Source organism: Strix aluco, chromosome 37 (genome assembly GCF_031877795.1).
Source record: "Strix aluco isolate bStrAlu1 chromosome 37, bStrAlu1.hap1, whole genome shotgun sequence".
NCBI lineage: Eukaryota > Metazoa > Chordata > Aves > Strigiformes > Strigidae > Strix > Strix aluco.
In genome coordinates this window covers 54,221-82,214 of record NC_133967.1, presented here as the reverse complement: position 1 = coordinate 82,214, position 27,994 = coordinate 54,221, and the positions used below count along the sequence as shown (strand labels likewise).

General features: G+C 59.4%; 4 protein-coding genes across 5 annotated transcripts; 1 reads left to right on the top strand and 3 right to left on the bottom strand.

The window, feature by feature from the left end:
* Positions 1 to 34: 34 nt before the first annotated feature.
* Positions 35 to 4,411, bottom strand: LOC141917400 (killer cell lectin-like receptor subfamily B member 1B allele B). 2 transcript variants are annotated; one of them, XM_074810578.1, is made up of 6 exons: positions 3,167 to 4,411; positions 2,491 to 2,586; positions 1,058 to 1,183; positions 703 to 857; positions 401 to 516; positions 35 to 312 (listed from the first exon to the last, which is right to left on the bottom strand). In XM_074810578.1, exons 1-6 carry the CDS (start codon positions 3,249 to 3,251, stop codon positions 189 to 191), a joined length of 702 nt encoding a protein of 233 aa, XP_074666679.1. In that variant the 5' UTR covers positions 3,252 to 4,411; the 3' UTR covers positions 35 to 188. The 2 variants fall into 2 exon arrangements, with proteins under 2 accessions (XP_074666679.1, XP_074666678.1); XM_074810577.1 differs by lacking the exon at positions 3,167 to 4,411 and having other exon boundaries at positions 35 to 516; positions 2,491 to 3,146.
* An 835-nt stretch (positions 4,412 to 5,246) lies between these two features.
* On the bottom strand, positions 5,247 to 15,724 carry LOC141917309 (uncharacterized). Its single transcript, XM_074810418.1, has 12 exons — positions 15,720 to 15,724; positions 15,236 to 15,303; positions 14,896 to 15,154; positions 13,831 to 14,087; positions 13,356 to 13,456; positions 12,943 to 13,116; positions 12,588 to 12,688; positions 7,728 to 7,984; positions 7,253 to 7,353; positions 6,840 to 7,013; positions 6,485 to 6,585; positions 5,247 to 6,302 (listed from the first exon to the last, which is right to left on the bottom strand). Exons 1-12 carry the CDS (start codon positions 15,722 to 15,724, stop codon positions 6,188 to 6,190), a joined length of 1,713 nt encoding a protein of 570 aa, XP_074666519.1. The 3' UTR covers positions 5,247 to 6,187.
* A 1,686-nt stretch (positions 15,725 to 17,410) lies between these two features.
* Positions 17,411 to 24,693, bottom strand: LOC141917308 (uncharacterized). Its single transcript, XM_074810417.1, has 8 exons — positions 24,685 to 24,693; positions 24,348 to 24,618; positions 21,892 to 22,150; positions 21,017 to 21,273; positions 20,541 to 20,642; positions 20,129 to 20,298; positions 19,774 to 19,874; positions 17,411 to 19,591 (listed from the first exon to the last, which is right to left on the bottom strand). Exons 1-8 carry the CDS (start codon positions 24,691 to 24,693, stop codon positions 19,477 to 19,479), a joined length of 1,284 nt encoding a protein of 427 aa, XP_074666518.1. The 3' UTR covers positions 17,411 to 19,476.
* A 50-nt stretch (positions 24,694 to 24,743) lies between these two features.
* On the top strand, positions 24,744 to 27,983 carry LOC141917365 (C-type lectin domain family 2 member B-like). Its single transcript, XM_074810519.1, has 6 exons — positions 24,744 to 24,946; positions 26,140 to 26,342; positions 26,710 to 26,811; positions 27,054 to 27,223; positions 27,477 to 27,577; positions 27,760 to 27,983. The coding sequence occupies exons 2-6, from the start codon at positions 26,207 to 26,209 to the stop codon at positions 27,872 to 27,874; spliced, it is 624 nt and encodes a 207-aa protein (XP_074666620.1). The 5' UTR covers positions 24,744 to 24,946; positions 26,140 to 26,206; the 3' UTR covers positions 27,875 to 27,983.
* Positions 27,984 to 27,994: the final 11 nt, after the last annotated feature.

Here is a 27,994-nt window from a genome sequence, read left to right as displayed (position 1 = left end):
CCAGGCGCCTCGGGATGCTCCTTCCAGCCCGTCCTCGTTAAGAAATTTACTTAAAAAACATCACACGACAGAGCCCGGCCGGTGTCATTATTCATTTGTGCGGGTGGTTGGTGGCCAACAACATCAGCACCAGCTCCCGGATTCCCCCCTGGGCTGAGGGTCTGATCCTGACCCGCCCTCGGCCCAGCTCAGAGCTGGGGGGCTGGTTTTTGGCAGATCCACTGCAATTCTGAGCTGCATCTCTCGGAGACGATCCTGCCCCCCCTCAGCGCCCCACACGTCCCAAATTCAGCCTTAGGGCTCGGCCGGAACCTGGAGGGGGGCAGGAGGGAGCCCGTGTCACAGCACGAAGGGCCCTGGAGGTGCCCCCCGACACCCGTGTCCCCCCCAAAGCGCTCACCAGCCCGGGGCCAGGCGGGAGCTGTTCAGCCAGGTCCAGCCCTGCCCGGCGGGGGGGACGGAGAGGCCGATCCAGAAGTAGGTGCTGGGTTTCCGGAGGGTTTGATTGAGGAAATCCTATGAGTGGGGGGGGGTGGGAAGAGGGCAGGGGGTGACGCCAGCACTGTCACCCCAAAACAGGTTCCAGCCCGGCCCCACGCCCTGCAGAGGCACCGCAGGGGTGGGGGCTCCCCCCGCACGGCCTCAGCGCTTCCCCACGTGCCCCCAGTGCCCCCCCGCCCCCGATGCCATCGGTCCCTTTACCAGCTCCTCGTGGCCCCCCGGCACCAGCAGCTCGGCGCCCCGAGTCGCACAGTCCTCCCGGCTCTGGTTCCACGCCTTTTGCTTGTCGCTCACCCAAAAGCACTTGGTCCCGCGCAGTGTCCAGTTGGGGGGGCAGAGCCGGCACCCCCCGCCCTCTGAAAGACAAGTGCAGCCCCCCCAGAAGCCACCTCGGCCCCCGCACCCCCGAGGCAGGACAAGGGTCCAAGTCCTGTTCGCTCCCAAGGAACGCGGGGACGCCCCGAGCTTCGTCTGCTCCTCCAGTTTGGGGGTGTCGTAATTTTCTTTTTTTTTGGGGTGGGAACCCGACGGTGCGGAGGAGCCTCGTGGCCGTTACCTGGCAGCTCGGGCAAGCAGAGACTTTTCCTCAGCTCCCAGCAGATTTTCTCCGGGGTGTTGCCATCTCCTACGTTCCCGCTCTCGTTTTTGCGGCTTCCCAAGTTCTCCAGCTGCTGGTGCAGAGCTGCAAGGGGAGGATGGAGCAGTGAGGGGGGGGGACGGGGCTCCCCCAGGCACGACGCCCGCCCAGATCTGCCTGCGCGGGGCCCCGTGGGGTGCAGGGCAGCGGCTGGGCTGGATCCCGGCCCCCAGCGACGCTCAGAGCCCCCCCTCACCCTTCCCGTCCCCTCAGCTCACCCCAAACCTTGCGCTGAGCATCTCAGGATGGGACTGGGGGGGGAATTGGCCTCGGGGTCCCCAAACCCAGAGCAGAGCCCAAATCTCGGGGTCCCAAACCCCAGAGCAGACTCCCAGACCCTCTTCTTTTGGGGTACAAGGCCCCCACCCCAGCGCTCACCCCCCCGCCCCGCTGCTGCTTTGCACCCACAACAGGATGTGGCCCCTCCGCCCCTGGCACCAGCCCACGAGCTCCGGAGGCGGCATCGCGCTGGACGGCTGCGAAAAGCCCCCGACCGCTGCGGAAGTCGCCTCTCCTGCCAAACAGCTCTACCTGCGCGGCCCACAGGGGCCCGACGCCGGGGTGAGGGGCTCCCTGCCCCCTCTCCACCGCCCCCCGCAGCCCCGCAGAGCCCCAACGCCTGGCAGCGGGTTTATCTGGGGCCACGCCGGGTTCAAACAATCCCCCCCAGCTCGCTGCCGGCCCCGCATCCCCCCCCCGACGGGGACAGCGGAGCCCTACGAAGCCCCCGCGCCCCGGCTCTCGCCCCCAAGGTCTCTCCCGCGGCCCCACGGCGTCGCCTGCGGAGAACACGGGGCTCAGGGAAGCTCCAGCCCCGGCCCTTCGCTCCTCCCTCCGCACCCCTGGGCCCAAAGCTCGGCAGATCCACCCCCACGGGCCAAATCCACCCCCGAGCGTCCCCCCCAGCGCAAGACCCGCTGCGTCTCCCCCGCTTTGGGGGGAGGATTCTCCTCCCCGACACCCAGCGCGCGCTTGCGTCTCCCTCCCGCCTCCTCGGCGCGCTCTGGGCCGGGGCAGCCTCAGATGCCACCGGCAACATCGCACCAGGCACAAGATTCATTTTGGCTACGGGGTGTCAAATCCTGACCCGGCCGCAGCTGAGAAGTTTCCAGTGGTTTGCCCCTCGCCGGCCAACCAAGAGAGTCCAGGTTCCTCCCCGCCTCGGCTCTAAAATTCTGATCCAAACCCACTTCCCCGACCTCGCGCTGACGGGCGTCCGCCAGCGCAGAGCGTGAAGAGATTTGCCTCCGACACGAGCACCTGGGCCAGCACCCCGAGAAAACAGGGACACCCCACCCCGCTCTTTGGGGTGTCCTTTGGTTGCCCCCGGGCCGGCAAGCGCAGCCACTCACCCAAGCAGCCCACGGCCACCACGGCCACTCCCAGGAGGAGGTTCCCGGTCCAGCCGGCCCAGAGCGCGGGTCGGTGCCACTGGGGACAGCCCGATGCTGCGGGGGAAAGAGTCCTTAGGAGAAAAAACACACCCAGCCGCATCCGCAGCGCCGATTCGGGCGCTTTTCTCCCCAAAAAGCCCTCCGGGGTGGTGCTGCTGGTTGTTCCGCCGCGGCCGCCCTCCTCCCGATCCCGCCGGCGCCGCGGCCAAGTCGCTCGGGAGGAGGTTGGGTCGGTTTGACCCGGAACTGGGAATTTCCTGGATGTTGTAAGAAAGCCAAAGGGTTAAATCCAGGTTAGAGGGGGGCCAGGATGGGAGATGTGTCCCCCCACGGCACCCGGGGCCAAGCTGCTGAGCCCGGAGCAACAAAACTCTCCAAGAATTCACCCCACCGAGCTGGGACAGCCCCGCCGGGGGCAGATTCCTCCCTGCAGAGCTCAAGGCCAAGGCCAAGGCCATCCCTCCTCCGCAGGACGGGAGCCGCGGCCTTGAGAAAAGCCCCCCCCGTCCCTCCTCTTCCTCAACCCGCGCCTCAGTTTCCCCAGCTTCCCCCCCTGCTCAGCGACACCCCGTTATTTCCTTCCCCCCCTCCCCAACAAGTTTAGGAGGGACCCAGCAGCCACGAACCCCAATACCTGCGACGCGGGGGGCCCCCAGCCTCCCCCCAACACCCCGCTTGCCCCGCTGCTGTAAGACCATGTAACCGTCCTCATCCTCCATGGCGCCGAAGAGCCGAGAGGCCGCCGGCGTTGGGGACACGGAGGAGGGGACAGGAAACCCAACTGCCACCGGCCACTGGCCCCTGGGCCAGCGAGGTGCAAATAGGCAGCGGGGCCCGAGCTTCCTGCCCCGCCTGCAGGTAGAGAACCCTTTGGTTTTGTAGAATAATAGCTAAAAGAAAAGAAAAAAAAAATCTAAAAACACCCAAAAACACCCCCAAAACACCAACCAAACAAAAATCTTTAAAAATCTAATAAAAATTCTAAAAATATTCTAAAAAATCTCAAAAAAAAATCTTGAAAATATAAAAAATTAAAAAACTTTTTAAAATCTTAAAAAAAATCTGAAAAACCCTAAAAAATTCTAAGAAAAAAACCCCTAAAAATCCTAAAAAAACCGCAAAACCCCCAAAAAACTGGGAAAAAAAAACAAAAAACCACCCCCAAACCCCCAAAAATCTAAAAAAAATGAAAAAATTTTTTAAAATCTTAGAAAATCTTTAAGAAAATCTTAGAAAATCTTTAAGAAAATCTTAGAAAATCTTTAAGAAAATCTTAGAAAATCTTTAAGAAAATCTTAGAAAATCTTTAAGAAAATCTTAGAAAATCTTTAAGAAAATCTTAGAAAGTCTTTAAGAAAATCTTAGAAAGTCTTTAAGAAAATCTCTTAGAAAATCTCTTAGAAAATCCTAAATAAAAATCTAAAAAAAATTTTTAAAAATCTAGAGAAGCCGAAAAAAAAAAAAAATCTCGGGGAAAAAAAATCTCTGGAAAAAAAAAATATCTTGGAAAAAAAAAAATCTAGAAAGAAAAGTCTGACCCCACCGCGCCTGAGGGCCGCGGGATAGAACCGGGGTGTGTCCTGCTGGGGAAAGGACAAGATGTAGCACCTGAGAAACTTGGAAAAAAAAAAAGTTCAGAAATCATTTTCCCATCCCAGAATAAAGGCCGGAGGGGAGAAGCGTGTAAATTAATTACCCCGTGTGCTAATTGGGACGCGGTAATTGGCTCACGGGTGCGCAGCGACTTGGGCCATGAACTTTCCCTTTCTTGGGCCGTTTTCCCTCGTTTCTGGGCTCTCGCAGGAGCTCAGGAAGCCACGAGGCACCTCAGGAACTTCCGCCACCCAATTAGGAGCACGTTAATTAGCCTCATTATGGCCTGTTTGATTGCTTTCACCGCCATTTCCCCCCGCCGCCATTTCCCCCGATGCCCATTTCCCCCCTGACGGCCGCCATTTCCCCCGATGCCCATTTCCCCCCGACGGCCGCCATTACAGACACACACAGACACACACAGACACACACAGACACACACAGACACACACAGACACACACAGACACACACGTACTTACACTCCTGTCCCTCATTTTCACATCCCCACCCCGTTCCAGTCACACGCACTTGAGCCCTGACACGGCTCGGGGGCTGCCTGCGGCCACCACAGAGCACTGACCTCACAGACAGACCCTGCCCCGCCCTCGACCCAAGGATTTGGGTTCACATCGGGAGTTTTTACCAGCTTTGAGGCCCTTTCACAACGCAGCTTTTAAAGCCCCTGGTCTGCAGAAATCGTCCTCCAACGGTCTGATGGCAGCGTGACGGGTTTAAACTGCAAACATCATCTCTCTGACTACTGAAACCAGCGCACCACTATCTTTTTGAAAAAATTCATTCCTTCTGGGGAAAAAAATCCATTCCTTCTGGGGAAAAAAATCCATTCCTTCTGGGGAAAAAAATCCCATTCCTTCTGGGGAAAAAAATCCCATTCCTTCTGGGGAAAAAAATCCCATTCCTTCTGGGGAAAAAAATCCCATTCCTTCTGGGGAAAAAAAATCCCATTCCTTCTGGGGAAAAAAATCCCATTCCTTCTGGGGAAAAAAATCCCATTCCTTCTGGGGAAAAAAATCCCATTCCTTCTGGGGAAAAAAATCCCATTCCTTCTGGGGAAAAAAATCCCATTCCTTCTGGGGAAAAAAATCCCATTCCTTCTGGGGAAAAAAATCCCATTCCTTCTGGGGAAAAAAATCCGTTCTTTCTGGGGAAAAAAATCCATTCTTTCTGGGGAAAAAAATTTCATTCTTTCTGGAAAAAAAAAAATTCATTCTTTCTGCGAAAAAAAAAATTCATTCTTTCTGGAAAAAAAAAATTTCATTCTTTCTGGAAAAGATTCTTTCAGAAAAACCAATATTTCTGTGAGATTCCATTTAATGGATTAGTCCTAACCGTTCCTTATCAAAATCACCAAAACCCATCAACTCAGTAACAAACCAGTAAGACCAGTTGTGATTTTACCTTCCACAGGGACAATTTTACAACAGTAAGATTTATTTGTGATGTGAGGTAGGTCAGAGATTAAATTTTAGTGGCAATTGTTCGTATTTAAATTAAAAGTGATTCAGTAAATAACGATTAAAATACTGATCTGGCTGGACAGCCCAGAATTACAAATTCAACAACCACCACATTTAACATGCAAACAGGTATTTAAATATCTGTATGGATGTAAAGACTCAAACCACACACACACACACAGAAATCTTCCCAGTTGGAGTAAAATGTGTAAACATCCGGAACTGCCGAGTTCTAGTGCAGAGACCCCCGTCTCGTGGTGCCCCACTGAGGCTTCTGCAGCCATGGCGGGAGGCAGCAGCTCCCCAGCACCATTGTCACAGCAGAACAGCAAAGAGATGTGAACTGTGGGAGAAGCCAGAGCTGCCTGGGGGGGTCCCAGAGAGAAAAGGAATCGATTCCACGGACAGCCCAGCGCAGGCAGGGACACAGCAGCTGCCAGGACATCTCCATGCCCTGCGGGTGCATATCTCAGAGCAGCAGCGCGTCCCTGCCGACACCAGAACAACCCGGAGCAGCGGCTGAGGGAAGGACACGGAGTGGTAAGAGCACTTGGTGTGGAGAAGGGCCTTTGGCCACCACTTGTCACGCCAGAACTTGGGGCTTGCTGCAGAGATACGGCCGTGCCTGGGAGCAGCTCGCAGCCCTGAGGCAACCCTCGCTCAGATACACACACGGTTCTTGGCCCTCCACATGGAACCTGCAGCAAGACAGAAAGAGGCGACCGGCCCCCTCAGGTTCCTGGTTTCCCCCGTCCCCTCCAGCAGCGCGAGGGCACAAGCGCTGCCCGCCAGGGACAGGCCCAGCACACACGGCCCCCAGGCCCTGCCCATCCCACCGCCGGACAGTCTCCGCGCAGCCTCGGCTCGCCACAGCACTCACGTCTGGTTGCAGCTGCTGCCGTCCACCCACTCCAGCTCCCGGCCCCGTCTCTGCAGCCCAACCCAGTAATAGATGTTGCCCTGGAGGCGCGTGAGAAACTCCTGAGAGAAGGGGAAAAAGAGAAGCCACCAGTGAGGAGCCGCTGCAGGAGCCTCGGGCCTGCTCTGCCGCAGCTCTGCTCCGCTCCTCGGGCTCCAGCCCGGCACGGGGAGACGCGCCCTGGGCTCCACGCCGCACCCCGTGCCTCCCTCCCGCCGAGGGCCCCGGCAGAGACGCAGCTCTGGCCCTACAAGTGCCTCTCACCCACCCAGCACCAACCCAGAAACCCCCCTGCACCCCCCAGCCCCTCACTCACCATCTCCCACTGCTCCTTGAGCACAGCCAGCGAGGCCCCGAGGGACGAGCACCGCTCCCGGCTCCACTCCCAGCTCCCCTCCTCGCTCGACAGGTAGTAGCAGACCCCGCGGAGACTGACCCACTCGTAGGGACAGGCCAGCACCGGAGCCAGAGACCCTCCACGTCTTCCTGCCAAAGAGGGAAGGGCAGAAGGTCAGAGGGTTCCCCTCAGCAGGGACCAGGGCACAGGGCTCTGGGGGGCAGGGAAGGGGCAGCCCCACACTCCCCCCACCAGCCTTGGCCTCGCACCCCAACGCCTGCCCCAGCCCGCAGGGGAAGGGGCCGCATCCAGCCTGGCACCGCGGGGGCTGGGCTGCCGGCGGCACACACAGCTCTGCGCCCAGGGGCACGGGCAGCCGCTCCTCCCTTACCTGAGAGTGCAGCAACAGCCACGACCAAAGCCACGAGCACAACCCCAATCAGTAACAGCACTGGGTACGGGACCCGCACGCGATGGAGTTGGTGCCACTTGCCTGGAGGAGGAAGAAGCCGCTGGCAGTGAGGACGGTGCTGGCCCGGCACAGGCACGACCCTCACACCCCCACCACGAGGGACCCCCAGCCCGTTTCCCCCCACACACACAGAGCTGGCAGCAAGACAGCCAAGGGACAGTCACACAGAGCAGGGACAAGGCTCCCACACCACAGACGTGGGGGACAGCCTGGAGCAGGAAAGCTGCCAAAGATCTGGGGGGTGCAGGGGGGGCAGCTACAGCCCCCCGGGGAGGACCCAGCAAGGCCCTTCCCAGGCAGCTGCAAGAAGCCTCACGCTCGCCAGCCCCAGGGGTGACACTGCCCCAGGGACGCTGTCCCCTCCCCATGGGACACCGGGCTGGCCCCGCACTCACCCCCAAGTCTTCTCTCCGTCCTTTTCTTGGGATCCACGGGCACCTCTGTAGCGGGCGGTACCGGTCTGTCCTGGGGCACCAGGGCTGCCTCAACATCCACATCGTTGGAGCAGGAGCCGTTCCCATCCCCTCCGCCCATTGCACACCGAGAAGTGGAATCTCTTTCCTCGCCACCAGCAGCACCTTGCGCCGAAGGAATCGATCCGGCTGACAAAGGCTGTTCCAAGCGCGGCTCCCCCCGGGACAGCAGCCGGTACCTGCGGGGACAAACACAACCTCAGAGAGCTCCGCCCGCAGCGAGCGGCCCAGCCCGAGCAGAACCCACCGCGGGTCCCCACCTGCGCCCAACACGAGCAGCGGCGGCCGCTGCCTCAGCACGGGACTGGGCTCGGTGAGGTCAGAGGCACTTTATGAGGAGCCAAACCCGCACCTGAACCCCCCCTACCGCGCTCGGCCAATCAGCGCGCAAGAACGGGAAGGGGCGGAAAGCAGCAGCCAATCGGAGCTCTGGTACACTCACAGCCTCTCATATAAAGTGGGGGGGGAAATTAACCCTTTGGCTGCCAAACAGTACCCAAACTATTACTGGCATCGGAGTTTCATTCCATGTGCTGCTTATGCTACTAGGCCTTGGGTCAACAATTTATACAACGCCGCAGCTGTTGCAAGGGCTGTGCCAAAAGACGGCGCCGAGGGAAATGTCTGCCCGAAGCTGGACGGCTGCCAGAGCCGCGGCCAGAGCCGCTCGGGCCGGCGACCCCCAGCAGGAGCCGGGCAGAGGGAAAGGCGGCACGAAAGGGTGAACACACCCCATCCCGCCTCAGCAAACGCTTGTCTGGGGGAGCGAGGCCATGGAAACCCACCGCTGCTGGCCGGGACACAAACAGACGGGAAAACGAACGGAAAAGGGACAGAAAACCGTGCTGGGTGTGCACCCACCGCCGAGAAACGCTGGAGCCCGGGCTGGGGATCCCCCTGCTCCCGCTCTTTCTGTCCCTTTTACTGCTTTTCTCTCTCACAGATCCAGCAGCAAGAGGCCGCAGCACGTACTACCCTTTTCCAAGCTTAAGTTGTTTCTACCACAACTGACATCTTCAGTGCTCACTTGCTGTCGCGTCACCTTCATTTAACCCGAGGGGATCACAGGACCTGTACGACCCCCTGGGCTCCCAGGGGGGGTGACAGTGCGGAGACAGCGCCAGGGCCGAGCCGCTGGCTCCTCCCTCGTGGTTTTGAGAAGGCAAAGCTCAAAACGACTTTTCACAGAGTCACAGGAGTGACTTGCGCAATCCCGACTCCACAACCTATACGGTTATGAAGTAGGAACGTTTATTCAGCACTGAGGCACGCGGGGGTCTCTCCACCACAAGCGTGCGAACCCACCGTGGTTATTTGTCTTGGCTTTGTACAAGGAAGTGTTACATATTCATGATAGTTTCAAAGCATGCCTATACATATTCATAACCTTTCCCCAAAGAGGCAGGTTTTATTATAATGAGTTCTAAGATGTAATTTCCATATGCTCCGCTTGGTTTCCTCTTCGTTTCACTTGCACAGTGTCTAGTGGTGGTTGGGGGCGGGGTGCTCAGAAATGAAGTAACTCCTCTACCCCACTGTTGAACTTTTCAAATCTGTCTCTTGTGCAGCCCCCCTGGACACTCACCGTTTTTCCAAACCAGGAAGCCAGTTCAGCTGGTTTCAGCTTCTCCGGACAGCAAGCCTTTGTTCTTATCAGGAACTTCTCTGTAACAGACCCTCTTACACAAGGAGTTAAAATACATTGTTTCAGCTAAATAATTGCTATCCTGTTAGCCCTTACGTGTTTGGGCTGGAAGGGAATTCTCAAGGCCATCCAGTGCCACCCCCTGCCCCGGGCAGGGCCACCTTCCACTAGCCCAGGTTGCCCAAAGCCCCGTCCAACCTGGCCTTGGACCCTTCCAGGGAGGGGGCAGCCACAGCTTCTCTGGGCAACCTGTGCCACGTTGCTGGCTCACAGGCAGTTTTCCACCCCCCAACCCCCCAAGTCCTTCTCCTCGGGGCTGCTCTCCAGCCCCTCCTCGCCCAGCCTGGCTTTGGGATTGCTCCGACCCATGGCAGGACCTGGCCCTTGGCCTTGAACTCCACAGGGTTTGCACGTCCCCCCTCTCCAGGTCCCTGGGGACCGATCCCTTCCCTCAGCGTGTCCCCGCACAGCTCAGTGCCGTCAGGGAACTCGCTGAAGGCGCCTCCATGCCCCCGTCCCTGTCCCCAACAAAGATGTTAAACTGGTGCCAGCCCCCAGCCCCGAGGACGCCACTCGTCACCCTCCGCACTTGCACACGGAGCTGCTGCCCACAGCTCTGCGAGTGCCACCACCCAGCCAGGGCCTGCTCCAGCCTGTGCTCTGCTCTACCACACACAGATAAACTCGAGATTAAATCCACAGCGGTTACACAGATGCTCCTATTTCTGCCACGGTGTTTTGCTGATCAGGGATATCAGTTAAACTCAGACACCAGAGTGAGAAGAGCAGGTGTATTTTACTAGAAATAACTAAATAATATAACAGAATAATACAGAAAACATACAGTAAGAAAAGACAGAAGAGTGCACTTAGACAAATAGGAAAATACAGGGTAACGCATCACATCATTGCTACCTGAGAGTGATTAAGAAAGATCCATCCCCACTTGCACCGTTCCCATCATCCAGCCCCGCAGTCTCTGGGCAGCCCCAGTTACAGCGAGGATTTGGAGAACCTTTCCCTGCAAGTGGGAAATCCTACGCGGGGCGTCCACCCGTAGCTGAGGCACCCAAAGTCGCTGTGAGCGGGTCCGGCCTTATATGCTCAAAATCAGCAAACCAGAATAGCTGGCACCTTTGCTTTAAGCGGAAGTATCTGGTTTAAATTTCACATTAGGTTCCCCCCAGAGCCTGGCCAGGGCTCAAGGAAGAAACTGAGGGAATTGCTCTGCTTATCTGATCGGATTATGCACAAGGTCTGACATCAGGTCTTGGGGACAGACACCTGCCTCCGTGACTCTGTTACCCTATTCGTATACAAAGGAAGGGGAAGATACATTCATCACATCAGGTCTGGGGACAGACACCTGCCTCCGTGACTCTGTTGTTCTACTCACATACAAGGAAGCGGAAGATACATCCAAGGTAGCTGCATCCCCCGTGCAGATTCCATTAGGGATTACACACGGAGTGAACAGTTTCGGTGCAGGGCCTGTTGCTCAGGCTTCAACAACTTCCACCTTTTACATCAGAGTAGGTGGTTTGTTATAAATTAGTATAACACCCGTTAGCACAATGGTTATCAGTTATAAAATATACAGGATTCGTCTATAGGTCAACTCTGGCTTATGCCTATGGTCCAAGCCTTAGCACTTCACACGGCTCGAGGGAGAAAACCCCGGCGGGCAGCTGCCGCCTCACACCCGTGAGCTCCGACGCTTCCAACACCGTGAGGGAAAAGCACCCGCGGGAGCGAGGAGGGGCAGGGACAGGGCTGCTGTGAGCAGGCGCCTCCCGGAACACAAGGGACACCCGTGGGAGTTGGCAAACTTTATCAGAAAAAGGAGAAATTAGAAAATACCATTAGTGACAAATCACCATGGAGCCCACAAGGGCCAATCCAGAGCCCCTCTGCTGAGGGTTCTGTGCCCACATCAGGGGCAGCAGCTCCCCAGCACCATTGTCACAGCACAAAAGCAAAAACGGTCTGATGGCAGCGTGACGGGTTTAAACTGCAAACATCATCTCTCTGACTACTGAAACCAGCGCACCACTATCTTTTATAAAAAAATCTTTTATAAAAATCTTTTATAAAAAACGGTATTTCTGTGAGATTCCATTTAATGGATTAGTCCTAACCATTCCTTATGAAAATCAGCAAAAACCATCAACTCAGTAACAAACCAGTAAGACCAGTTGTGATTTTACCTTCCACAGGGACAATTTTACAACAATAAGATTTATTTGTGATGTGAGGTAGGTCAGAGGTTAAATTTTAGTGGCAATTGTTCGTATTTAAAGTGCTTCAGTAAACAAATATTAAAATACTGATCTGGCTGGACAGCCCAGAATTACAAACTCAACAACAACCACATTTAACATGCAACAGGTATTTAAATATCTGTGTGGATGTAAAGACTCAAACCACACACACACAGAGAAAACTTCCCAGTTGGAGTAAAATGTGTAAACATCCGGAACTGCCGAGTTCTAGTGCAGAGACCCCCGTCTCGTGGTGCCCCACTGAGGCTTCTGCAGCCATGGCGGGAGGCAGCAGCTCCCCAGCACCATTGTCACAGCAGAACAGCAAAGAGATGTGAACTGTGGGAGAAGCCAGAGCTGCCTGGGGGGGTCCCAGAGAGAAAAGGAATCGATTCCACGGACAGCCCAGCGCGGGCAGGGACACAGCAGCTGCCAGGACATCTCCATGCCCTGCGGGTGCATATCTCAGAGCAGCAGCACGTCCCTGCCGACACCAGAACAACCCGGAGCAGCGGCTGAGGGAAGGACACGGAGTGGTAAGAGCACTTGGTGTGGAGAAGGGCCTTTGGCCACCACTTGTCACGCCAGAACTTGGGGCTTGCTGCAGAGATACGCCCGTGCCTGGGAGCAGCTCGCAGCCCTGAAGCAACCCTCGCTCAGATACACACACGGTTCTTGGCCCTGCACGGGGAACCTGCAGCAAGACAGAAAGAGGCGACCGGCCCCCTCAGGTTCCTGGTTTCCCCCGTCCCCTCCAGCAGCGCGAGGGCACAAGCGCTGCCCGCCAGGGACAGGCCCAGCACACACGGCCCCCAGGCCCTGCCCATCCCACCGCCGGACGGTCTCCGCGCAGCCTCGGCTCGCCACAGGACTCACGTCTGGTTGCAGCTGCTGCCGTCCACCCACTCCAGCTCCCAGCCCCGTCTCTGCAGCCCAACCCAGTAATCGATGTTGCTCTGGAGGCGCGTGAGAAACTCCTGAGAGAAGGGGAAAAAGAGAAGCCACCAGTGAGGAGCCGCTGCAGGAGCCTCGGGCCTGCTCTGCCGCAGCTCTGCTCCGCTCCTCGGGCTCCAGCCCGGCACGGGGAGACGCGCCCTGGGCTCCACGCCGCACCCCGTGCCTCCCTCCCGCCGAGGGCCCCGGCAGAGACGCAGCTCTGGCCCTACAAGTGCCTCTCACCCACCCAGCACCAACCCTGAAACCCCCCTGCACCCTCCAGCCCCTCACTCACCATCTCCCACTGCTCCTTGAGCACAGCCAGCGAGGCCCCGAGGGACGAGCACCACTCCCGGCTCCACTCCCAGCTCCCCTCCTCGCTCGACAGGTAGTAGCAGACCCCGCGGAGACTGACCCACTCGTAGGGACAGGCCAGCACCGGAGCCAGAGACCCTCCACGTCTTCCTGCCAAAGAGGGAAGGGCAGAAGGTCAGAGGGTTCCCCTCAGCAGGGACCAGGGCACAGCGCTCTGGGGGGCAGGGAAGGGGCAGCCCCACGCTCCCCCCACCAGCCTTGGCCTCGCACCCCAACGCCTGCCCCAGCCCGCAGGGGAAGGGGCCGCATCCAGCCTGGCACCGCGGGGGCTGGGCTGCCGGCGGCACACACAGCTCTGCGCCCAGGGGCACGGGCAGCCGCTCCTCCCTTACCTGAGAGTGCAGCAACAGCCACGACCAAAGCCACGAGCACAACCCCAATCAGTAACAGCACTGGGTACGGGACCCGCACGCGATGGAGTTGGTGCCACTTGCCTGGAGGAGGAAGAAGCCGCTGGCAGTGAGGACGGTGCTGGCCCAGCGCAGGCACGGCCCTTGCACCCCCACTACGAGGGACCCCCCCAGCCTTTTTGCCCCCCCCCACCGAGCCTGCAGCAAGACAGCCAAGGGACAGTCACACAGAGCAGGGACAAGGCTCCCACACCACAGACGTGGGGGACAGCCTGGAGCAGGAAAGCTGCCAAAGATCTGGGGGGTGCAGGGGGGGCAGCTACAGCCCCCCGGGGAGGACCCAGCAAGGCCCTTCCCAGGCAGCTGCAAGAAGCCTCACGCTCGCCAGCCCCAGGGGTGACACTGCCCCAGGGATGCTGTCCCCTCCCCATGGGACACCGGGCTGGCCTCGCACTCACCCCCAAGTCTTCTCTCCGTCCTTTTCTTGGGATCCACGGGCACCTCTGTAGCGGGCGGTACCGGTCTGTCCTGGGGATCCAGGGCTGCCTCAACAACCCCATCGTTGGAGCAGGAGCCGTTCCCATCCCCTCCGCCCATTGCACACCGAGAAGTGGAATCTCTTTCCTCGCCACCAGCAGCATCTTGTGCCGAAGGAATCGATCCGGCTGACAAAAGCTGTTCCAGGCCCGGTTTCCCCTGGGACAGCAGCCGGTACCTGCGGGGACAAACACAACCTCAGAGAGCTCCGCCCGCAGCGAGCGGCCCAGCCCGAGCAGAACCCACCGCGGGTCCCTACCTGCGCCCAACCCGAGCGGTGGCGGCCCTGGGTCCCGCACCTCAGCTCCAACCCCCCGCCGCCCTCCCAACCCGCCCGCGGACGCTCCTCAGGAGAGTCAACATGGCGCCTCCCACGGCACAGCCACCCCACCGCGCCCCGGCCAATCAGCGCGCAAGGAGTGACCAAGGGAACAGCCAATCGGAGCGAAGCTCTGCCCCGCCCATCCGGGAGGCGGTCTCTAACGGAAATAACAGTTTCCGGCACGGCCGCCCCCGCTCCTTTTGGGGGAAAAGCGGCCGCTTTTACCGCCCGGGGCCCCGAGAGGCTGCAGGACACCCCCAGTTCCGGCAGCCCAGGCTGCCGCCGTTTCTCCAAGCCGCTTCCCTGCCCGTGCGGGGCGAGCAGCCCCCGCCTCTCCCCGCTCCCTCAGGCCCTTTTGCCCCTTTGTGGGGAGCGAGGGGCCTGGGGGGGCGTGATGGAAACCCCCTTCCTCACCGCTCTGTCCCCCCGCCCCCGGACAGACACGGGGGGAGCTTCCTTAGCACCCCCCACCTCACCTGACCGGGTGCAGTGCAGCACGGAGGGTGCAGGGGGGGCAGCTACAGCCCCCCGGGGAGGACCCAGCAAGGCCCTTCCCAGGCAGCTGCAAGAAGCCTCACGCTCGCCAGCCCCAGGCCTCGGGGGTGACACTGCCCCAGGGACGCTGTCCCCTCCCCACGGGACACCGGGGTGGCCCCGAACTCACCCACAAGTCTTCTCTGGGTCCTTTTCTTGGCATCCACAGGCACCACAGGGCGGGGAGGGGTACCCCTCCATCCCGGGGGTGCAGGGCTCCTTCAATATCCCCATCGTTGGAGCAGGAGCCGTTCCCATCCCCTCCGCACGTTGCACACCGAGAAGTGGAATCTCTTTCCTCACCACCAGCAGCACCTTGTGCTGAAGGAATCGATCCGGCTGACAAAGGCTGTTCCAAGCGCGGCTCCCCCCGGGACAGCAGCCGGTACCTGCGGGGACAAACACAACCTCAGAGAGCTCCGCCCGCAGCGAGCGGCCCAGCCCGAGCAGAACCCACCGCGGGTCCCCACCTGCGCCCAACCCGAGCGGCGGCGGCCGCTGCCTCAGCACGGGACTGGGCTCGGTGAGGTCAGAGGCACTTTATGAGGAGCCAAACCCGCACCTGAACCCGCCCCTACCGCGCTCCGGCCAATCAGCGCGCAAGAACGGGGAGGGGCGGAAAGCAGCAGCCAATCGGAGCTCTGGTACACTCACAGCCTCTCATATAAAGTGGGGGGGGGAAATTCACCCGGGGGTGACTTTTGCCTGCCAAACAGTACCCAAACTATTACTGGCATCGGAGTTTCATTCCATGTGCTGCTTACGCCACTACGCCGTGGGTTAATAATTTATACAACGCCGCAGCTGTTGCAAGGGCTGTGCCAAAAGACGGCGCCGAGGGAAATGTCTGCCCGAAGCTGGACGGCTGCCAGAGCCGCGGCCAGAGCCGCTCGGGCCGGCGACCCCCAGCAGGAGCCGGGCAGAGGGAAAGGCGGCACGAAAGGGTGAACACACCCCATCCCGCCTCAGCAAACGCTTGTCTGGGGGAGCGAGGCCATGGAAACCCACCGCTGCTGGCCGGGACACAAACAGACGGGAAAACGAACGGAAAAGGGACAGAAAACCGTGCTGGGTGTGCACCCACCGCCGAGAAACGCTGGAGCCCGGGCTGGGGATCCCCCTGCTCCCGCTCTTTCTGTCCCTTTTACTGCTTTTCTCTCTCACAGATCCAGCAGCAAGAGGCCGCAGCACGTACTACCCTTTTCCAAGCTTAAGTTGTTTCTACCACAACTGACATCTTCAGTGCTCACTTGCTGTCGCGTCACCTTCATTTAACCCGAGGGGATCACAGGACCTGTACGACCCCCTGGGCTCCCAGGGGGGGTGACAGTGCGGAGACAGCGCCAGGGCCGAGCCGCTGGCTCCTCCCTCGTGGTTTTGAGAAGGCAAAGCTCAAAACGACTTTTCACAGAGTCACAGGAGTGACTTGCGCAATCCCGACTCCACAACCTATACGGTTATGAAGTAGGAACGTTTATTCAGCACTGAGGCACGCGGGGGTCTCTCCACCACAAGTGTGCGAACCCACCGTGGTTATTTGTCTTGGCTTTGTACAAGGAAGTGTTACATATTCATGATAGTTTCAAAGCATGCCTATACATATTCATAACCTTTCCCCAAAGAGGCAGGTTTTATTATAATGAGTTCTAAGACGTAATTTCCATATGCTCCGCTTGGTTTCCTCTTCGTTTCACTTGCACAGTGTCTAGTCGTGGTTGGGGGCGGGGTGCTCAGAAATGAAGTAACTCCTCTACCCCACTGTTGAACTTTTCAAATCTGTCTCTTGTGCAGCCCCCCTGGACACTCACCGTTTTTCCAAACCAGGAAGCCAGTTCAGCTGGTTTCAGCTTCTCCGGACAGCAAGCCTTTGTTCTTATCAGGAACTTCTCTGTAACAGACCCTCTTACACAATGAGTTAAAATACATTGTTTCAGCTAAATAATTGCTATCCTGTTAGCCCTTACGTGTTTGGGCTGGAAGGGAATTCTCAAGGCCATCCAGTGCCACCCCCTGCCCCGGGCAGGGCCACCTTCCACTAGCCCAGGTTGCCCAAAGCCCCGTCCAACCTGGCCTTGGACCCTTCCAGGGAGGGGGCAGCCACAGCTTCTCTGGGCAACCTGTGCCACGTTGCTGGCTCACAGGCAGTTTTCCACCCCCCAACCCCCCAAGTCCTTCTCCTCGGGGCTGCTCTCCAGCCCCTCCTCGCCCAGCCTGGCTTTGGGATTGCTCCGACCCATGGCAGGACCTGGCCCTTGGCCTTGAACTCCACAGGGTTTGCACGTCCCCCCTCTCCAGGTCCCTGGGGACCGATCCCTTCCCTCAGCGTGTCCCCGCACAGCTCAGTGCCGTCAGGGAACTCGCTGAAGGCGCCTCCATGCCCCCGTCCCTGTCCCCAACAAAGATGTTAAACTGGTGCCAGCCCCCAGCCCCGAGGACGCCACTCGTCACCCTCCGCACTTGCACACGGAGCTGCTGCCCACAGCTCTGCGAGTGCCACCACCCAGCCAGGGCCTGCTCCAGCCTGTGCTCTGCTCTACCACACACAGATAAACTCGAGATTAAATCCACAGCGGTTACACAGATGCTCCTATTTCTGCCACGGTGTTTTGCTGATCAGGGATATCAGTTAAACTCAGACACCAGAGTGAGAAGAGCAGGTGTATTTTACTAGAAATAACTAAATAATATAACAGAATAATACAGAAAACATACAGTAAGAAAAGACAGAAGAGTGCACTTAGACAAATAGGAAAATACAGGGTAACGCATCACATCATTGCTACCTGAGAGTGATTAAGAAAGATCCATCCCCACTTGCACCGTTCCCATCATCCAGCCCCGCAGTCTCTGGGCAGCCCCAGTTACAGCGAGGATTTGGAGAACCTTTCCCTGCAAGTGGGAAATCCTACGCGGGGCGTCCACCCGTAGCTGAGGCACCCAAAGTCGCTGTGAGCGGGTCCGGCCTTATATGCTCAAAATCAGCAAACCAGAATAGCTGGCACCTTTGCTTTAAGCGGAAGTATCTGGTTTAAATTTCACATTAGGTTCCCCCCAGAGCCTGGCCAGGGCTCAAGGAAGAAACTGAGGGAATTGCTCTGCTTATCTGATCGGATTATGCACAAGGTCTGACATCAGGTCTTGGGGACAGACACCTGCCTCCGTGACTCTGTTACCCTATTCGTATACAAAGGAAGGGGAAGATACATTCATCACATCAGGTCTGGGGACAGACACCTGCCTCCGTGACTCTGTTGTTCTACTCACATACAAGGAAGCGGAAGATACATCCAAGGTAGCTGCATCCCCCGTGCAGATTCCATTAGGGATTACACACGGAGTGAACAGTTTCGGTGCAGGGCCTGTTGCTCAGGCTTCAACAACTTCCACCTTTTACATCAGAGTAGGTGGTTTGTTATAAATTAGTATAACACCTGTTAGCACAATGGTTATCAGTTATAAAATATACAGGATTCGTCTATAGGTCAACTCTGGCTTATGCCTATGGTCCAAGCCTTAGCACTTCACACGGCTCGAGGGAGAAAACCCCGGCGGGCAGCTGCCGCCTCACACCCGTGAGCTCCGACGCTTCCAACACCGTGAGGGAAAAGCACCCGCGGGAGCGAGGAGGGGCAGGGACAGGGCTGCTGTGAGCAGGCGCCTCCCGGAACACAAGGGACACCCGTGGGAGTTGGCAAACTTTATCAGAAAAAGGAGAAATTAGAAAATACCATTAGTGACAAATCACCATGGAGCCCACAAGGGCCAATCCAGAGCCCCTCTGCTGAGGGTTCTGTGCCCACATCAGGGGCAGCAGCTCCCCAGCACCATTGTCACAGCACAAAAGCAAAAACGGTCTGATGGCAGCGTGACGGGTTTAAACTGCAAACATCATCTCTCTGACTACTGAAACCAGCGCACCACTATCTTTTATAAAAAAATCTTTTATAAAAATCTTTTATAAAAAACGGTATTTCTGTGAGATTCCATTTAATGGATTAGTCCTAACCATTCCTTATGAAAATCAGCAAAAACCATCAACTCAGTAACAAACCAGTAAGACCAGTTGTGATTTTACCTTCCACAGGGACAATTTTACAACAATAAGATTTATTTGTGATGCGAGGTAGGTCAGAGGTTAAATTTTAGTGGCAATTGTTCGTATTTAAAGTGCTTCAGTAAACAAATATTAAAATACTGATCTGGCTGGACAGCCCAGAATTACAAACTCAACAACAACCACATTTAACATGCAAACAGGTATTTAAATATCTGTGTGGATGTAAAGACTCAAACCACACACACACACAGAGAAAACTTCCCAGTTGGAGTAAAATGTGTAAACATCCGGAACTGCCGAGTTCTAGTGCAGAGACCCCCGTCTCGTGGTGCCCCACTGAGGCTTCTGCAGCCATGGCGGGAGGCAGCAGCTCCCCAGCACCATTGTCACAGCAGAACAGCAAAGAGATGTGAACTGTGGGAGAAGCCAGAGCTGCCTGGGGGGGTCCCAGAGAGAAAAGGAATCGATTCCACGGACAGCCCAGCGCGGGCAGGGACACAGCAGCTGCCAGGACATCTCCATGCCCTGCGGGTGCATATCTCAGAGCAGCAGCGCGTCCCTGCCGACACCAGAACAACCCGGAGCAGCGGCTGAGGGAAGGACACGGAGTGGTAAGAGCACTTGGTGTGGAGAAGGGCCTTTGGCCACCACTTGTCACGCCAGAACTTGGGGCTTGCTGCAGAGATACGGCCGTGCCTGGGAGCAGCTCGCAGCCCTGAGGCAATCCTCGCTCATATACACACACGGTTCTTGGCCCTGCACGGGGAACCTGCAGCAAGACAGAAAGAGGCGACCGGCCCCCTCAGGTTCCTGGTTTCCCCTGTCCCCTCCAGCAGCGCGAGGGCACAAGCGCTGCCCGCCAGGGACAGGCCCAGCACACACGGCCCCCAGGCCCTGCCCATCCCACCACCGGACGGTCTCCGCGCAGCCTCGGCTCGCCACAGGACTCACGTCTGGTTGCAGCTGCTGCCGTCCACCCACTCCAGCTCCCGGCCCCGCCTCTGCAGCCCAACCCAGTAATCGATGTTGCCCTGGAGGCGCGTGAGAAACTCCTGAGAGAAGGTGAAAAAGAGAAGCCACCAGTGAGGAGCCGCTGCAGGAGCCTCGGGCCTGCTCTGCCGCAGCTCTGCTCCGCTCCTCGGGCTCCAGCCCGGCACGGGGAGACGCGCCCTGGGCTCCACGCCGCACCCCGTGCCTCCCTCCCGCCGAGGGCCCCGGCAGAGACGCAGCTCTGGCCCTACAAGTGCCTCTCACCCACCCAGCACCAACCCAGAAACCCCCCTGCACCCCCCAGCCCCTCACTCACCATCTCCCACTGCTCCTTGAGCACAGCCAGCGAGGCCCCGAGGGACGAGCACCGCTCCCGGCTCCACTCCCAGCTCCCCTCCTCGCTCGACAGGTAGTAGCAGACCCCGCGGAGACTGACCCACTCGTAGGGACAGGCCAGCACCGGAGCCAGAAACCCTCCACGTCTTCCTGCCAGAGAGGGAAGGGCAGAAGGTCAGAGGGTTCCCCTCAGCAGGGACCAGGGCACAGGGCTCTGGGGGGCAGGGAAGGGGCAGCCCCACGCTCCCCCCACCAGCCTTGGCCTCGCACCCCAACGCCTGCCCCAGCCCGCAGGGGAAGGGGCCGCATCCAGCCTGGCACCGCGGGGGCTGGGCTGCCGGCGGCACACACAGCTCTGCGCCCAGGGGCACGGGCAGCCGCTCCTCCCTTACCTGAGAGTGCAGCAACAGCCACGACCAAAGCCACGAGCACAACCCCAATCAGTAACAGCACTGGGTACGGGACCCACACGCGATGGAGTTGGTGCCACTTGCCTGGAGGAGGAAGAAGCCGCTGACAGTGAGGACGGTGCTGGCCCAGCGCAGGCACGGCCCTTGCACCCCCACTACGAGGGACCCCCCCAGCCTTTTTGCCCCCCCCCACCGAGCCTGCAGCAAGACAGCCAAGGGACAGTCACACAGAGCAGGGACAAGGCTCCCACACCACAGACGTGGGGGACAGCCTGGAGCAGGAAAGCTGCCAAAGATCTGGGGGGTGCAGGGGGGGCAGCTACAGCCCCCCGGGGAGGACCCAGCAAGGCCCTTCCCAGGCAGCTGCAAGAAGCCTCACGCTCGCCAGCCCCAGGGGTGACACTGCCCCAGGGATGCTGTCCCCTCCCCATGGGACACCGGGCTGGCCTCGCACTCACCCCCAAGTCTTCTCTCCGTCCTTTTCTTGGGATCCACGGGCACCTCTGTAGCGGGCGGTACCGGTCTGTCCTGGGGAACCAGGGCTGCCTCAACATCCCCATCGTTGGAGCAGGAGCTGCTCCCATCCCCTCCGCCCATTGCACACCGAGAAGTGGAATCTCTTTCCTCACCACCAGCAGCATCTTGTGCCGAAGGAATCGATCCGGCTGACAAAGGCTGTTCCAGGCCCGGTTTCCCCTGGGACAGCAGCCGGCACCTGCGGGGACAAACACAACCTCAGAGAGCTCCGCCCGCAGCGAGCGGCCCAGCCCGAGCAGAACCCACCGCGGGTCCCCACCTGCGCCCAACCCGAGCGGTGGCGGCCCTGGGTCCCGCACCTCAGCTCCAACCCCCCGCCGCCCTCCGAACCCGCCCGCGGACGCTCCTCAGGAGAGTCAACATGGCGCCTCCCACGGCACAGCCCGCCCACCGCGCTCCGGCCAATCAGCGCGCAAGGAGTGATCAACAGAACAGCCAATCGGAGCGAAGCTCTGCCCCGCCCACCCGGGCGGCGATCTCTAACGGAAATAACAGTTTCCGGCACGGCCGCCCCCGCCGTTTTGGGGGAAAAGCCGCCGGATTTACCCCCCGGGGCCCCGAGAGGCTGCGGGACACCCCCAGTTCCGGCAGCCCAGGCTGCCGCCGTTTCTCCAAGCCGCTTCCCTGCCCGTGCGGGGCGAGCAGCCCCCGCCTGTCCCCGCTCCCTCAGGCCCTTTTGCCCCTTAACCTTTCCCAGGCAGCTGCAAGAAGCCTCACGCTCGCCATCCCCAGGGGTGACACTGCCCCAGGGACGCTGTCCCCTCCCGACGGGACACCGGGGTGGCCCCGCACTCACCCACAAGTCTTCTCTGCGTCTTTTTCTTGGGCCCCACAGGCACCACAGGGCGGGGAGGGGTACCCCTCCATCCGGGGGATCCAGGGCTGCCTCAATACCCCCATCACTGGAGCAGGAGCCGGTCCCATCCCCTCGACCCACGGCACGTTGAGAAGTGGAATCTCTTTCCTCGCCACCAGCAGCACCTCGCGCCGAAGGAATCGATCCGGCTGACAAAGGCTGTTCCAAGAGCGGCTCCCCCCGGGACAGCAGCCGGTACCTGCGGGGACAAACACAACCTCAGAGAGCTCCGCCCGCAGCGAGCGGCCCAGCCCGAGCAGAACCCACCGCGGGTCCCCACCTGCGCCCAACACGAGCAGCGGCGGCCGCTGCCTCAGCACGGGACTGGGCTCGGTGAGGTCAGAGGCACTTTATGAGGAGCCAAACCCGCACCTGAACCCCCCCTACCGCGCTCGGCCAATCAGCGCGCAAGAACGGGGAGGGGCGGAAAGCAGCAGCCAATCGGAGCTCTGGTACACTCACAGCCCCTCTCATATAAAGTGTGGGGGGGAAATTAACCCTTTGGCTGCCAAACAGTACCCAAACTATTACTGGCATCGGAGTTTCATTCCATGTGCTGCTTATGCTACTAGGCCTTGGGTCAACAATTTATACAACGCTGCAGCTGTTGCAAGGGCTGTGCAGAAACACGGAGCGGGATTAGGACCGAATAGCTGCCAGAGCCGCTCGGGGCCGGCGACCCCCAGCAGGAGCCGGGCAGAGGGAAAGGCGGCACGAAAGGGTGAACACACCCCATCCCGCCTCAGCAAACGCTTGTCTGGGGGAGCGAGGCCATGGAAACCCACCGCTGCTGGCCGGGACACAAACAGACGGGAAAACGAACGGAAAAGGGACAGAAAACCGTGCTGGGTGTGCACCCACCGCCGAGAAACGCTGGAGCCCGGGCTGGGGATCCCCCTGCTCCCGCTCTTTCTGTCCCTTTTACTGCTTTTCTCTCTCACAGATCCAGCAGCAAGAGGCCGCAGCACGTACTACCATTTTCCAAGCTTAAGTTGTTTCTACCACAACTGAAACATCTTCAGTGCTCACTTGCTGTCACGTCACCTTCATTTAACCCGAGGGGATCACAGGACCTGTACGACCCCCTGGGCTCCCAGGGGGGGTGACAGTGCGGAGACAGCGCCAGGGCCGAGCCGCTGGCACCTCCCTCGTGGTTTTGAGAAGGCAAAGCTCAAAACGACTTTTCACAGAGTCACAGGAGTGACTTGCGCAATCCCGACTCCACAACCTATACGGTTATGAAGTAGGAACGTTTATTCAGCACTGAGGCACGCGGGGGTCTCTCCACCACAAGCGTGCGAACCCACCGTGGTTATTTGTCTTGGCTTTATACAAGGAAGTGTTACATATTCATGATAGTTTCAAAACATGCCTCTACATATTCATAACCTTTCCCCGAAGAGGCAGGTTTTATTATAATGAGTTCTAAGAAGTAATTTCATATGCTCCGCCTGGTTTCCTCTTCGTTTCACTTGCACAGTGTCTAGTGGTGGTTGGGGGTGGGGTGCTCAGAAATGAAGTAACTCCTCTACCCCACTGTTGAACTTTTCAAATCTGTCTCTTGTGCAGGCCCCCTGGACACTCACCGTTTTTCCAAACCAGGAAGCCAGTTCAGCTGGTTTCAGTTTCTCCGGACAGCAAGCCTTTGTTCTTATCAGGAACTTCTCTGTAACAGACCCTCTTACACAATGACTTAAAATACATTGTTTCAGCTAAATAATTGCTATCCTGTTAGCCCTTAAGTGTTAGTTCCATTTATCTGGAGGGTTTGGGCTGGAAGGGAATTCTCAAGGCCATCCAGTGCCAACTTCCACTAGCCCAGGTTGCCCAAAGCCCCGTCCAACCTGGCCTTGAACCCTTCCAGGGAGGGGGCAGCCACAGCTTCTCTGGACAACCTGTGCCAGGGCCTCACCACCCTCACAGGGAAGAATTTCTTCCTTACATTTAATCTAAATTTACTCTCTTTCAGTTTAAAACCATTACCCCTCACCCCCAGGCAGCTCTGAGGGGGTTTCCCCTCTGTCCCAGGGACCCAGGGCCTTCTCCACATCCCCATCGTTGGAGCAGGAGCCGCTCCCTTCCCCTCGGCCCATGGCACACTGAGAAGTGGAATCTCTTTGCTTCCAAAAAGCTGGATCTTGCACCAAAGGTCTCAATCCTGCTGGGAAAGCAGATTTCAAGTCAGTTTTACCACAGCAGATCTCAATATTGGAAAGGGAGGTGGCAGAGAGCATGATGGTAACACAATAGACTGGGAGGTTAATTTCTGCTGCATGACAGCTGTCACACTTGATTTAAAATATCAGCCTTGGCCCCCTGGTGACACCCGGGCTCAGGAGGGTGGATCATGCACAGTCCTGTCCTCTCCCTGCTCCCCCCGGGACAGCAGCCGGCACCTGCGGAGACAAACGCAGCCTCAGAGAGCTCCGGGACCAGCCCTCGGCCCCCAGCACAGCCAGCGCCCTCCCCACCCCTGCACCCCCCTGCCCACAGCCCGCAGGGCACTCGCTGGCCGGGGGCATCCCCCTGCCCAGCCCCGGAGGCCCAGGCGGGGCAATGGGGGGCCCGGAGCGCAAACGGGCAGCCAGAGCCCGCCAGGCTCCCTCCAGCACAGCTCCCTCTGCCCGCAGCGAGCGGCCCAGCCCGAGCAGAACCCACCGCAGGTCCCTACCTGCGCCCAACACCGAAAACAGCAGCCGCGCCTCAGAGAAGCCGCCTCCACAGCTGTGGAACAGGCGCCATTTTAACTCTTTTTTCCGCGGGCGCTGTTTGTGAAGCGGCTCCTCTGAGGCGTCGCCGCCATCTTCGGTGTTGGGTACGTGTGGGGACCCGCGGTGGGTTCTGCTCGGGCTGTGCCGCTCGCTGCGGGCGGAGGGAGCTGTGCTGGAGGGAGCCTGGCGGGCTCTGGCTGCCCGTTTGCCGCCTCCCTGTGGGGCCGGCGAGGGAGCGGCTGCCTGTGCCCTTCTCCTTCCCGCCGTCCCCTCAGCAGCGCTCGGTACGTGCGGGCTCGGAAGGAGCCTGTTCTGCTGTGGCGGGTTCTGGTTCCTCGGTGCAGCAGAGAAGGGGTCCCGCCGAGGGTCTCCCCTCCTTGTGCAGCCTTCAGCTTCCCAGCGCGGGAGGTGCCGAGGGGCCCCAGCCCACCGCCCCTTGGAATTAACGCCCGTCGTGTCGGCGCTGCAGCCCGGAGCAGCTGGGCCTGGGCTCGGCGTGGCCGGGCTGCACCGCTCCCGCTGGCCCCGGGGTTCTTTCGGGTGGGCTCCTGGGAGGCCTTGGTGTCGCCTGGACTGTCTGGGCAGGGGGTTTTCCTTCGGGACCCCTCCTGCTTATCTGGCTGGGACTTCCTCCCCGGGGGGGTGTTTTCGGTTCTTCTTTTTCATAAACTAAGTCGGTTTCCTACAACTGATGACTTGGTTCCGCTCTGAGAAAAGCCGTTAGGATGAAGAGTCCTGATCCCTTGCACAAGGTGAGCCTGTTCTGCAACTGTGCCAAGCAGCTGCCAGCGTTTAGGCGTTGGTAGTTGCATGTGAGGGATGGGGAGCTGGTGTTCCAGCAGCTGTCGAGAGAAACAGCACATAAAAAGCTTTGCTGAGGCCCCTTCCTCTCGCTGCCCCCAGGATAACTGAGTTTCCAGGCTGTTGTTGTCTCCAGAGGCTCCGGGTCTTGTCCCTGCGGCAGCCTGGGGTGCTGGGGCTGCTGGTGGTGGTGTCCAGGCGCTGTGCGGAGCGCAGCGGGGCTCAGCGGATGTTGGGGGGAGCCTGTGCCCCCCATTGCCCTGCCTGGGCCCCCGGTGGTGGTGGAGCGGGGGGGGCCGGGGGCTGGGCAGGGGGATGCCCCCGGCCAGCGAGTGCCCTGCGGGCTGTGGGCAGGGGGGTGCAGGGGTGGGGAGGGCGCTGGCTGTGCTGGGGGCCGAGGGCTGGTCCCGGAGCTCTCTGAGGCTGCGTTTGTCTCCGCAGGTGCCGGCTGCTGTCCCGGGGGGAGCAGGGAGAGGACAGGACTGTGCATGATCCACCCTCCTGAGCCCGGGTGTCACCAGGGGGCCATGGCTGATATTTTAAATCAAGTGTGACAGCTGTCATGCAGCAGAAATTAACCTCCCAGTCTATTGTGTTACCATCATGCTCTCTGCCACCTCCCTTTCCAATATTGAGATCTGCTGTGGTAAAACTGACTTGAAATCTGCTTTCCCAGCAGGATTGAGACCTTTGGTGCAAGATCCAGCTTTTGGAAGCAAAGAGATTCCACTTCTCAGTGTGCCATGGGCCGAGGGGAAGGGAGCAGCTCCTGCTCCAATGATGGGGAGGTGGAGAAGGCCCTGGGTCCCTGTGACAGAGGGGAAACCCCCTCAGAGCTGCCTGGGGATCCCGAGAAAAGGAGACAGAGAAGACTTGGGGGTGGGTGTGGGGCCACCCCCGTGTGCCGTTGAGAGAGGGAAGTGTCACCCCTGAGGCCTGGGGCTGGCGAGCGTGAGGCTTCTTGCAGCTGCCTGGGAAGGGCCTTGCTGGGTCCTCCCCGGGGGGCTGTAGCTGCCCCCCCTGCACCCCCCAGATCTTTGGCAGCTTTCCTGCTCCAGGCTGTCCCCCACGTCTGTGGTGTGGGAGCCTTGTCCCTGCTCTGTGTGACTGTCCCTTGGCTGTCTTGCTGCCAGCTCTGTGTGTGTGGGGGGAAACGGGCTGGGGGTCCCTCGTGGTGGGGGTGTGAGGGTCGTGCCTGTGCCGGGCCAGCACCGTCCTCACTGCCAGCGGCTTCTTCCTCCTCCAGGCAAGTGGCACCAACTCCATCGCGTGCGGGTCCCGTACCCAGTGCTGTTACTGATTGGGGTTGTGCTCGTGGCTTTGGTCGTGGCTGTTGCTGCACTCTCAGGTAAGGGAGGAGCGGCTGCCCGTGCCCCTGGGCGCAGAGCTGTGTGTGCCGCCGGCAGCCCAGCCCCCGCGGTGCCAGGCTGGATGCGGCCCCTTCCCCTGCGGGCTGGGGCAGGCGTTGGGGTGCGAGGCCAAGGCTGGTGGGGGGAGCGTGGGGCTGCCCCTTCCCTGCCCCCCAGAGCCCTGTGCCCTGGTCCCTGCTGAGGGGAACCCTCTGACCTTCTGCCCTTCCCTCTCCGGCAGGAAGATGTGGAGGGTCTCTGGCTCCAGTGCTGGCCTGTCCCTACGAGTGGGTCGCATACCGCAGGGTCTGCTACTACCTGTCGAGCGAGGAGGGGAGCTGGGAGTGGAGCCGGGAGCGGTGCTCGTCCCTCGGGGCCTTGCTGGCTGTGCTCAAGGAGCAGTGGGAGATGGTGAGTGAGGGGCTGGGGGGTGCAGGGGGGTTTCTGGGTTGGTGCTGGGTGGGTGAGAGGCACTTGTAGGGCCAGAGCTGCGTCTCTGCCGGGGCCCTCGGCGGGAGGGAGGCATGGGGTGCGGCGTGGAGCCCAGGGCGCATCTCCCCGTGCCGGGCTGGAGCCCGAGGAGCGGAGCAGAGCTGCGGCAGATCAGGCCCGAGGCTCCTGCAGCGGCTCCTCTCTGGTGGCTTCTCTCTTCCCCTTCTCTCAGGAGTTTCTCTTGCGCCTGAAGGGCAACATCGATTACTGGGTTGGGCTGCGGAGACGGGGCCGGGAGCTGGAGTGGGTGGACGGCAGCAGCTTCAACCAAACGTGAGTCCTGTGGCGAGCCGAGGCTGCGCGGAGACCGTCCGGCGGTGGGATGGGCAGGGCCTGGGGGCCGTGTGTGCTGGGCCTGTCCCTGGCGGGCAGCGCTTGTGCCCTCGCGCTGCTGGAGGGGACGGGGGAAACCAGGAACCTGAGGGGGCCGGTCGCCTCTTTCTGTCTTGCTGCAGGTTCCATGTGGAGGGCCAAGAACCGTGTGTGTATCTGAGCGATTATTCTGTTGTGAGTGGGAGCTGCTCCCAGGCACGGCCGTATCTCTGCAGCAAGCCCCAATTTCTGGAGTGAGACGTGGTGGTGAATGGCCCTTCTCTTGTGTGCAGAAACCTTGGTGGATGGGCCACAAACTGGGTTCTAGATTGGCCCAACATTTTTATTATTAAACTTTGTAAACTCCCATGTGTGCCC

What these genes read in the sequence shown, in the direction of transcription:
- LOC141917400 (XM_074810577.1), bottom strand. Translation starts at nt 2,990, where the DNA reads ATGGCCTTGGCCTTGGCCTTGAGCTCTGCAGGGAGGAATCTGCCCCCG. An exon ending in GGTGGCCGTGGGCTGCTTGG is followed by an intron (nt 1,184 to 2,490) that starts GTGAGTGGCTGC and finishes CTCCCCTTGCAG; the next exon opens with CTCTGCACCAGCAGCTGGAG. An exon ending in CTGCTTGCCCGAGCTGCCAG is followed by an intron (nt 858 to 1,057) that starts GTAACGGCCACG and finishes CTTGTCTTTCAG; the next exon opens with AGGGCGGGGGGTGCCGGCTC.
- LOC141917309 (XM_074810418.1), bottom strand. An exon ending in TCAAGGAGCAGTGGGAGATG is followed by an intron (nt 12,689 to 12,942) that starts GTGAGTGAGGGG and finishes CCCTTCTCTCAG; the next exon opens with GAGTTTCTCACGCGCCTCCA. An exon ending in TCAAGGAGCAGTGGGAGATG is followed by an intron (nt 6,586 to 6,839) that starts GTGAGTGAGGGG and finishes CCCTTCTCTCAG; the next exon opens with GAGTTTCTCACGCGCCTCCA.
- LOC141917308 (XM_074810417.1), bottom strand. An exon ending in GGCTGCGTTTGTCTCCGCAG is followed by an intron (nt 22,151 to 24,347) that starts GTGCCGGCTGCT and finishes TTGTCCCCGCAG; the next exon opens with GTACCGGCTGCTGTCCCGGG. An exon ending in TCAAGGAGCAGTGGGAGATG is followed by an intron (nt 19,875 to 20,128) that starts GTGAGTGAGGGG and finishes ACCTTCTCTCAG; the next exon opens with GAGTTTCTCACGCGCCTCCA.
- LOC141917365 (XM_074810519.1), top strand. Translation starts at nt 26,207, where the DNA reads ATGGGCCGAGGGGAAGGGAGCAGCTCCTGCTCCAATGATGGGGAGGTG. An exon ending in GAGACAGAGAAGACTTGGGG is followed by an intron (nt 26,343 to 26,709) that starts GTGGGTGTGGGG and finishes TTCCTCCTCCAG; the next exon opens with GCAAGTGGCACCAACTCCAT. An exon ending in GGCAGCAGCTTCAACCAAAC is followed by an intron (nt 27,578 to 27,759) that starts GTGAGTCCTGTG and finishes GTCTTGCTGCAG; the next exon opens with GTTCCATGTGGAGGGCCAAG.